The sequence below is a fragment of the Chaetura pelagica genome, unplaced genomic scaffold, assembly GCF_000747805.2.
Source record: "Chaetura pelagica isolate M959 unplaced genomic scaffold, ChaPel_1.0 scaffold153, whole genome shotgun sequence".
Taxonomy (NCBI): Eukaryota; Metazoa; Chordata; class Aves; order Apodiformes; family Apodidae; genus Chaetura; species Chaetura pelagica.
In genome coordinates this window covers 193448-204236 of record NW_009952707.1, presented here as the reverse complement: position 1 = coordinate 204236, position 10789 = coordinate 193448, and the positions used below count along the sequence as shown (strand labels likewise).

General features: G+C 35.7%; 1 protein-coding gene across 3 annotated transcripts in view; it reads left to right on the top strand.

Annotated features, from left to right (window-relative positions):
• The first annotated feature begins 532 nt into the window (after positions 1 to 532).
• ARNTL (aryl hydrocarbon receptor nuclear translocator-like) overlaps positions 533 to 10789 on the top strand; it is a 26414-nt gene continuing 16157 nt past the window's right edge. For 2 of the 3 annotated variants that reach the window (XM_009994236.1, XM_009994235.1), the window contains exons 1-7: positions 1408 to 1547; positions 5514 to 5552; positions 5879 to 5920; positions 6649 to 6806; positions 8208 to 8287; positions 9297 to 9389; positions 10302 to 10419. In XM_009994236.1, the coding sequence (XP_009992538.1) occupies positions 1408 to 1547; positions 5514 to 5552; positions 5879 to 5920; positions 6649 to 6806; positions 8208 to 8287; positions 9297 to 9389; positions 10302 to 10419 (670 nt within the window). Of the gene's footprint in view, positions 655 to 1399; positions 1548 to 4523; positions 4545 to 5513; positions 5553 to 5878; positions 5921 to 6648; positions 6807 to 8207; positions 8288 to 9296; positions 9390 to 10301; positions 10420 to 10789 lie in introns of those variants that run through there. The other variant, XM_009994234.1, reaches the window with a different exon arrangement.

Sequence of the window (10789 nt, the reverse complement as noted above, 5' to 3'; positions counted from 1 at the left end):
TTATTTAAAACTTGAAGCCTACAGAACAGAACAAAACAATATTTTAACCCTTTCCCTTTGAAAATGCCAACTGCTGTTAAAAGGGAAAATAAAATAGTAAGCCAAGCCCGAAGTGTCTTACTGCTATTGCCACTTTAAACGTGAGGTAGCCAGGAGTGAAGGGTAAGTCTGTCTTTTGCACTGTGACAGCTATTTGAGTCATTCTGCTTGCATCTGACAACAAATGTGTTCAGACCTGATCATTGTTTGTGAGAGGATGGGTTTTATGCAGAGCAAAGAATGGTAGGCAAGGCCCAAAAGGAATCGATGCTGAAGAGATTCCTTCTGTGCCAAAGCTTGGTCCACTGAAGAGGCACATCCCAACATTTAACCCTTTTGATGATGGATAAAGCTTCTACACTTTATAATGAAATTAAAATTCAATACTCGATTAGAAAAAAATCCACGCGTTGTTATAAACTGTCTAAAATGATTGTTCTAAACAAACTTGTTTTGAAAGTGTTTTAAGCTTGCTGGTTTTCTTCACATTCAGGTTTTTGAAACTACTTGACTAAGAATATGAGGCATGGAAGAGTTTTAAGGTGATCAACTGCTTCAAGCTGAGCATTATCATCTTTCATCAGGTTGATCTAGGCTTCCCAGACAGGCTTTCAGGTAAAAACTCTGCTATTTTACTATTGATGCCATTTAGTAATAAATAATCTTTTCACAGAGTTTGTTCCAATAATATAGATATTTGCAGTCAGAGGATTAAAATGTGTATGTCTCTGATGGAAAAGCTATTTAGATTTATTCATACCTTTAAAGTTTTAGACCATCATTGGGCTATTAATGTCTTGGTGTGTTTTGATTTTTTTTTGGTGGGGTCTGCTGTGGTGGAGGTGTTTATTCAATCTGATTTTCTTGGAAATCTTCTAAATTCTGTTCCATGAAATTCAGTAGAGTTAGAATCTCAAAGCTTGTCAGCTTGGTAATATGATCTTCAAATGGAGAAACACACGAAAACTGGTGTTAGCAGTCAGTGAAAGACAGACAAAACTTTACTTATGTTAGGTAGAAGCAGTTATCTGGCCAGTTAACATAAGAGTAAACCTGGCATGGTTTAAGATCAGGCTGACAATTCTTCACAACAATTGTGTTAAGTATTGTGTTTTGAGAACAGTTGTGGTTTGTATGCAATATTGGATACACCAGTAGCTGGAAAAGGAGAAATTGACTATTACCTGTTTTACAGCAAAAGGAAGTAATAGAAGTCTATTCTTGCAGCATCAAAGAATACTAAGTTTGAGATTTGAGGGTATTTTTTGTAAAAATATGTAAGTTTCTGCTTCTATTAATGCACTGGGTTTTTTCTGTTTGTTTTGTTTCCTTTTGGTTGTTTTTTTTGGGTCAATATTAGCTAATCCAATGGCAGACCAAAGGATGGACATATCTTCTACAATTAGTGACTTTATGTCACCAGACCCTGCTGACTTGATCTCCAGTTCCCTTAGCACTTCAGGAATGGATTCTAATAGGAAAAGAAAGGGAAGTTCTACTGATTATCAGTAAGTTCGATTTCTCTTCATTTAACACTGCTAAAAAGAAGTTGTAACATAGCAATACAGTGGGGGAGACAAAAGATGTATTTATAGCAATTCTAAAATAACCTTTTCTTGACAACCTGGCATAAAGGTTTCAGTAAAGAAAAAAGCTACTATGCACTAAGAGAAAAGTTCATTATTAATAATAAAAATAAAGCCTTAATCTCAGTGCAGCTAGAATTGAGAGCTATCAACTGGAGTAAGGCTGAGGGAAGAAGTCTTTGGCTAATGAGAGGGGGGAAAAAATTAATACTGATGAATATACAGTGTGAAGGTTGACTATATTGGCCATTTACATAGGAAACAGAATAACTTACTAGTGGAAGGGAAGATAATAAATGTATTAAAAAGCAGAAGCAAAACTCAGAATAGTTCCTTTTCTTCATCTATTTTTGTCTATTTAGTCACTTCCTATCAGTGTGCAACCAGTCTCTGCCTGATGCAGCTGTTTCGGTCTCCCAGTTGAATGTGAAGCTGAGTGGTCTCTGGTGTGTGACAGTAGATCTGCCTTTCCTCTAATCAGCTCATCTAATCTTGTGTTGGTCCTTGACTGTAGGCTGTTATTCCTGACAAAATAAAAACTTGGTTTCTTCTGAATCAGTGGTTGAAGGTGCTTTTTTCAAGAAAGCTTCTTCTCTTTAAGGGAAGCTTGCTAATAACAGTGCTCAGCAGCACTGTGAAAGCCATAACTTCTTTACTGGGGCAAGTGTTTGAAATAGAAATCACACCAACTCTGCTTTAGAATAGGTTGTGGTAAAGTTTGTCAAATTTCCAAATGTGTAATATCATCTTCACTAGGTAAACCAACACCAACCTGCTTACTCCAAGTCATTGGGCAAACCTCATGTATTTTAACTTTACAAAGTCTAGCTGCAGGGTAAACTGTAAATGGGTCCCATCCACTATTAATAGGACTACATAGTCAATTTTTATGTAACTTAGCACAGATTTTATCATTGTGGTCCTTTGGATTGTTGACAGTTATCTTTCCAGGGAGGGGTAGAATTTTTAACCCATGCCAAGTATGACAATTAAAAATTAGGTTCCCTGTGCATAGGTCTTCTTTTTAGAATAAATTACTCACAGAATGTACTGTTTAAAGATCACAAACATAGGGCATACATACCTTCTCTAATAGGCATTTAGTCTTCCTGAAAAGTGCATGATTCTTAGTGAAAAGCCTCAATCTTACCAACTTCCTCTTCTCTATAAAGGATTTCTCCATCTTTATTCTTCTGGGTAGGAAGCATTGCTCAAGTCCTCTTTTCCAAAAGACAGCTTGCTCTTGTAAGTTATAATTCTGCCCTTTAGGTTGTGTGTGCATTTTATTAAATTTATGAAAACACTGTTTCCTTGAATCCTAAGTAAAATAAGTTTACAACAGCTGTCGTTGTATCACAATTCATGTTGTGTTGCGGAGGAAATTGTGGCTAGTAAATATTCCTATTTTGAAATAGAACTGAAGGTGTAGACTTCCTTGATCTCTCCTTCTATATGTATGTATTGGTAAATGTTGTTCAGACATGCTGCCTCTTAACAATTTTTTTTTATATATAAATAATTGTCCAATTTCATGCTTCCCTTACCAATGTTAGGGAGTAAGGAAGACAGAACCTGACTGTTTTAGTGTGCTTCTTTATTGACCTCTGAAGTACAAGCAAGCATATTGATCAGCTGCGCTTTCAGCTTCCTACACCAGCTTCTTTTCAATTCTTTCTCCTGCCACTCCTCCAGGAAAATTCCTGTCACTTCAGCAAAGGTTGTGTGTTCTCTGCTACAGTCTGTTTTAGTCAAATGCTGGAATTCAAGACTTCATGCACAGGTCTATGAATGCTTAATTTCTTTTCCTGAGAGTAGTGTTGTCAGTTGAAATAATACACAATAAGAAAACAAACTACTCTGAAGCATTTGTGACTTACCTTGTACCTCTTTTAGATTTTGCTTTCTGGGTATTTCTAAGGCTAAAATTAATTTTGCCACAAGGAGAATCCAGTAGCTAAGGGGGGCATGGCAAGTGGAAAACTGCTGCCTTGTTTCTGTTTCCAAGTGCTGCTCTAGGCCTGCATGCTGTTTCCTTGTGAGCATGAGAAGTGCTCTGAGCCATTGACTTAGACAGTAACTCAAATGTGCAAATTGTGAGATTAAGAAAACCTTTATCATTATTCAAAACTTCTTTTTAAAACTGATTGCAAAGATAATGGGTTCTAAAGTGCAGTGAGTACTATATTAAAAACTACCATATTTATTTAAGAAGGCTGTTGTCCGGTGTTGAACAGGAACAAATAATATGTTAATGGCTAATATGAGAAGACTTTTCAGAATAGTCTTATAAAATGTAGCCTCTTTAAACATTTTAAAGCTCAGTGGTATTTCAGATCACTTTACAGTCTAAAAGTGATGCCAGCTGTTGGCTTGCATGTAGAAATTCTGTTTCATTTCCTTATGACAAGTTTGTATAAAGATCAGAATTACGACTTTAGTACTGAGTGAAAGAACATGTTCATCTGTCCTGCTGAGAAGCATAAAAAAAAAGAGAAACATGGAATGCTTCCCTCTTGCCCCAACTTTAGTGTTTTCTGAAATCCCATTCATCTAACCACAAGGGCAGAAAGCACAGATATTTCAGATCTTTCATTTCTGAAGATGAAACAATATCTACATTATTTGCATAACATAATTTAGGTTAGTTGCTTTACTGTTTTTTGACATTAAGTGTAATGAACTATGCTTTCATTTCTTACAAAGCAGAATTATTCTTTCAGAAAGTAGATTAATTTCAAGAAGCTTGTCACCTTAGAATACGTTCACTGCTATTATCTTATTTTCATTGTGCTTTTAATTTCAAATAGAATATAAATTAGCTTTAGAATTGCAACAGAAAATGTGAGACATTATTCTTATTCCCTATATATGGTGTACTTTATTTTTCTTTCTTTTCAGACTTGATGGCTTTCCTTTTGAGTAAGTATAAATATTTTAATAATGGATTTCTCTTGAAAAATATGCTTGGTGTTTGTCCTTGCCTTTCCCTCCCCCTTACCTAAAATTTGCAGGTAAAAATTAAATCAGAACAAGCCAGGCTTAAGCCTGTCCATTTAAGCATAGTTGAATAGATTTATACAGTCTCTTCTAATTCTTTTGTCTAACTGTGCTGTAGTCTTAGGCATTCAACTTTTTTACCAGATACAGCTATGAAAACTTACACTCTCCTTACTTCTGTACGTACGGTTACAATAGTAAAATTTAACAAGGGGGTTCCTTTTTAGTCTTCATGCCTCCTTCCTTACATTTTTTTTTATGTTGAGGCAAAATTAAGCCATGTATCTACACTGAAAGTTGTATTAATTTGAAATGTGCTGGGTTAGTTTCAAAGTCTCTCATCCTGTCCAGGAATTTGGCCATTTTCAGTGGTGTGTGGGTCTAGATTATTACCATATTCTACCCCAACATCAGCTATCATAAGGCAGAATAAAGTGCAGAACATACAGGTGTCTGCACACAGTAATTCGTGGCAATTTGTGAATTTATTTTGTGGTGATTTTTTTTTAATGATAGTAAATGCATGTTAGTAGCCCTATTTCTGATGCAGGCATGAAAAATATCTGCTTGGAGATGTCCTTTTTTCCCTTCTAGTTAACTGAAAAACATTTTTATAACAGATGATATCTTTGAACTGCAGCATGTTTTTCTGTCAAACACATCAAACTGTGCCATTTTGTTAGCTCTGAAGGAGACACAACTAATTTAAGAAAATGTTTTAATATTACAAAACCCACACAACTTCAAGTCCTTCCAGGTTCTCACTTCTATATTCTTACTTCTTTGTATTTAGGATTTAAAGATGACTGGAATACTTCATGGTAATTTTATGATAGCTTGATAACATTTTTTGCTTAGTTTGTGATATATTGCTTTATTCTGTTTCTGCAGGGAAGGTATGGATACAGATAAAGATGACCAACATGGAAGGTACTATTGATACAGTCACTAAAACGTTATTTTCACAGTACTGACATAGGATCCTGTGTGTAGATACCTTTTTACAGTGTCACTGTGGTCAAGTCCCAAATGGTTTCTTTCTTGGGACTGAAAATTGTTGAAAAAATTAAGACAAATAGAAAAGCCCCAACACTTTGAGCCACAGTGTTATAAATAATGATATTTTCTGAAGAAAGAAATACTTGAATCTTTAAAAAAACTTATTTTAATGAGGACCTGTAATGCATGTAAGACGCATTAAAAGAATTTGTTTTAGTGTTTTCGACACTTAACTTTGTGATATAATTTCTCAACAGATTGGAGTATACAGACCAACAAGGCAGAATAAAAAATGCAAGGTAATACTCTAAACAAGTATATTGAAAAGAATTCTCTCTTGCATTTTGCCATAGCAGCCTTCCAGTACCTGAAGGGGCCTACAAGAAAGCTTGTGAGGGACGTTTTACAAGGGCATGTAGTGATAGGACAAGGGGTAATGGATTAAAATTGGAAGAGGGGAGATTTTGGTTAAACATTAGGAAGAAATTCTTCACAGTGAGGGTGGTGAGACACTAGAACAGGTTGCCCAGGGAAGCTGTTCATGCCCCATCACTAGAAGTCTTATAGGCCAGGTTGGATGTGGCTTTGAGCAACCTGGTCTAGTGGAAAGTGTCCCTGCCCATGCAGGGAGGTTGGAGCTAGATGATCTTTAAGGTTCCTTCCACCCCAAACCATTCTATGATATGGAATATTTACAAGTGTTTCTTACCCTGAAAACATGTTTTTTTTCTAGCTTTGACCTCTTATTTTTCCATATCTTTGCACTGTTGACATTTTTCATGTATAAACTGCATAGTTTTGTGAAAACACTACTTTGGTAGATAACTTGGTTTTAGTCACTTTATTAACAATGAACATAAAATGTCTGAAGAATTCTGTATGTGGATGTCCTTTTCTTGAGAATGAGAGGGTATCTTAGTTATCAGGGCAGGGCTATTCTTGTGTTTTCATTATAGTGGATTTGGGTTTTTTATTTTATTTATTTTTTCATGCTTTCCTGCTTTTTCTCACCACTGTGCTTGTTTAGGGAGGCTCACAGTCAAATTGAAAAAAGGCGTCGAGATAAAATGAACAGTTTTATAGATGAACTGGCATCTTTGGTGCCAACATGCAATGCTATGTCTCGGAAGCTGGATAAACTCACCGTGCTGAGGATGGCTGTCCAGCACATGAAAACATTACGTGGTAAGTTGATTGAGTGAGGAGGGGTGGGGATGGGACAGGGCTGGAGGAAGATGGCAAAAATGGGGTTTCCCCAAAGCCATACTTTGTCTCTCCCTTTCTTGTCCTTTTGCCAAGGAGGAGTAGGTTGATACACTTTGGGAGGACTCCTCCTCTCCTCTTAGGATGCGATGCTGCTCTTTCATGCATAGCTTACTGATTCATAGTCCAATATCCTGATCCCTGAGCAATGTGTGGATGAGAAAAGAGGAATTTTCTATCATCTGACCTGATTGATGACTAGAGTCAACAAAAGTTATGCAGCTGAGGCAGGTGAGGGAACAAAGTGGCAGTGCACAGTTGAATCTTGTGTAGCACTAAGCTCTCAAGCAGTGTGCAAAACTTGTTGGATAGAGAGGTTAGATTTTAGGTGTAAGTCATATTCCTACAGGACTTCTGAGGTTTTATGTTCATACCTTTAGCTCTGTGTGAAATAATGGAGAGTACTTTGAAAAATCCGGTTTAGTCTTTTTAGCCAGTTTCTGTTACACGCACCTGAAGGGAAACATGCAGGTTTGGAAGAGTTTGGGTAGGTCCAGATTTCTGTATGTCTTCCCTGACAGGAGTGAATCGATGATGAAATCTTCGGCCTTCAAGAAGTATAGCCCTGCAAAAAGATAGTGATGCAGCTTATTTAAAGAAAGAGTCACCATTCTAGTTTCTAGGAGACCTGGTGTCTTCCAATCTTATTTGTCCTGGTGTTTTTGAAAGGTTTAACTTTTTCTGCCACTGTCATTTGACTAGGTTAGTGCTTCCTAGCACTAACCTTCAGTGGTTACTAATTTGACTCTTTTGTCTTTATGAAGGGAATAGAATGAGAAGAACTACTCTTTAATAAATAGCTGCCTCATTTGTTACTAATTTTGGGCTTTTGGCATTGTGAGGTGATGTAATTGTAATGCTGTTTTTTGTCATTGGCGTGGAATGAGAGAACTGGTTTGTAAGTTCCTAAGTGACAATCTGTTTACATGACCTTGTCATGTTTTCCTAAGTTCTAAAGAGAAGAAATAGTTTGGAGTGTTTATTCTCTAATCTCTTGTTTTCAATTTCTGAGACTAGATTGTCAATCCAAGGACAGCCTTTGGGTTAAAAAAATATGTCAAGGAACACTTTTGTATCTAAGAAGGCATTTAATTTCCATTGCTACATTATGCTGTGTTTGTGTTTTAGCAAAAAAGCTTCATCCTTCTTAAAGTTAATACCAACAGGGCTCATGTTGATAGTAAAGTAAAACCAAAAAGCAGCTTTCATTTTAAAGAACACCTGCAATGAATAGCAGTTTAAGAAGGACCCAAAGCAAAATTGCTCATTTAAGTGTTTATTGTTAATTTTGTGATATGGGGATTGTTTGTTTCTTTTCTTTAGGTGCTACAAACCCATATACAGAAGCAAACTATAAGCCTGCTTTTCTATCAGATGATGAATTAAAACATCTTATTCTCAGGGTATGTTTCAACTTTTAATTAAGATATACTAGTGACTGTGAATATAACTCTCCCAAAGCAAAACACCAGGTTTTTTCTGCCTTGTATCTCAGTTTTAGAGTGTTCTGATTGTGGAGGATATTGAAGAAATCTGCAAGACTACTGCATAAAATCAATGAGTTTTAATGATGACTAGCATCTCAATTTAAGGAGAAAGATTTAAGAAGGAGATCTCAGGGAAATCTGGTATTTTGATGGTAATCATCAGAATCTTCAGTTATTCCATGGAATGAACTAAAATTACAGACATTGTTGCCTTGCTGACTTTCTGCCATGGGCTACCCTGACGTGATTTTCAATGTAGAATGTTAAAATGAACTCCTCTTTTTGAGGTCACTGATCTAACATTAGTATGTTTGGCTGCTTGCTGTATACTTCTTTTATAGTGTGCAGAGTATATATCATCTGTCAATAGTCAAGCTCTTCTAGTAGCTTGTGTAATTTGTGAAGCACTGCAGTGTCCAGATGCAGCATATGCAGAATTTAATTTCTACAGCATTGTGACTCTAAAGCTATAAAATTAGAGCCTAATCCTGCATGTTTGTATGTGACTGACAAAGAGGGCTATTGAAGTGGGAATTACTTGCCTACAGGCATATGAATACCCAGGTTATGTTTGGTTTCTAAAAGAGGAGCTATGGAATAAATACAGTTAAAATAGTATTTCCATTTGAAGACATTATTAAGCATAATCATATTATTTGACAAGATGTGCATTCTTCCTTCCACTAAAAGTGATTTTTACATTCTGGGCATGATGCCCAGAATGATGCTGAAAATGTTTAAAGATGCAAAAGAATTATTTTATTGTAACTTCATATCTTGCCTATTGACTCAGTTATCTCTAAATGTTAAGACAGCTCTCCTAGTGTAGAAATTCTACTGTACACAAAGTGGGTTTAAAGGTTATAGTGATGCAGTAAGGATGTATAACTTAGTAATGCATTTCTTTTCCCTTTTTTCTAATTAGGCAGCAGATGGATTTCTTTTTGTTGTGGGCTGTGACAGAGGGAAGATACTATTTGTTTCAGAATCTGTCTTCAAGATCCTCAACTACAGTCAGGTATTCTTTTCCATTTTAAGTAATACTAGGCCTTAAAAGATTTGAAAGCTTTTTTATGATTATGAGATTATGTGGGGGGTATTTCTGTGAATAGTCTGTCTTGAAAGCCAGAATCTATTGCAAAGGAAGTTTTTCTCTGCCATATAATTAGATCCTAGTTTCTATTCAAATTAAGGACATGAAAAGGAGCTAAACTTACTTCATTGATGAATTTTGATCAGGGATTTACCCCCAGGCTTTTAAAAGCACTATCTAATAGGGAGCATAAACAAATACTGGAAGATAAGCCTGAGGTTCTTCCAGTAGCTTTGTGTGGATTTTTAAATTTAGTTTTCTTTCTGTCCTGGTTTTCCTAGCACACTTACTGGTGGAAACTGGGAAGCAATTATATCGAAGCCAGGTTTTTAATATATACTTTATGTGAAATTTAACTTGCATCATATATTGTGTTAATAATATCTTCATTCTTGCTGTCATCTGCCCTCCTTCCCAAATTGAAAAACTGTATGAGCTTCAAAAGTTTTCCTCAGGCAGCCTTTATTTAGATATATGCTACATGTTTGCTCATCATGAAAATACTGAAAGAGAACATTTGCAGTTCTGATTGTTTTTTTTCCTTCAAATGTGCAGCATGTGAAGCGAGACTGGAGAGAAACCAGAATATTGTTCATGGTGTATTGAGCATTCCATGTGTCTAAAATTCAAACTAAAAAAAATGAAGTAAATTACTATGTAATGTAGTCATAAATATATATAGAAAACATACCTTTTCTTTAAATCCTGGATCTCAGATGTTTGACTTAGGTTGGCTAGATATATATCTAAAAGGATTGTTTATAATATAGATACTAATATTGGGAAAATATAGTGAACAATTATTTTCCTTTCTGACTGGATATTCAATCTCTACAGAATGATTTAATTGGACAAAGTTTATTTGATTACCTTCATCCTAAAGACATTGCCAAAGTGAAGGAGCAGCTCTCTTCTTCTGACACTGCACCACGAGAAAGGCTTATAGATGCAAAAAGTAAGTATTGCCACCTTTTGACAGTCAGTACTTCTGAATATTTGAATATTTTTCTAATGTCAAAAGTGTGTGTATGAGTTGCTGTTTGTATTGTGCCCAGGAAGTTTTAGCTTGAATATAGGAGAGAGGAAAAAAAAGTATAAAACAGATACTTGAGTGTAGAAGCTTGTAGGTTTGGCATGCACTGCAATAGAGCAGCATTAGGTTTAACGAGCTTCACCTGTGATGCATCAAGGTTTTAATTTTTGCCATGAAAATGTGAAGTATTTGTTCTAAGTTGTCATTCTTAATGGTCAGAATACAGGCAGTATTATTTTGATAAACCTTAGCTGTCAGGCAAGATAGAGGATTCTAATTAATTAATTATTAC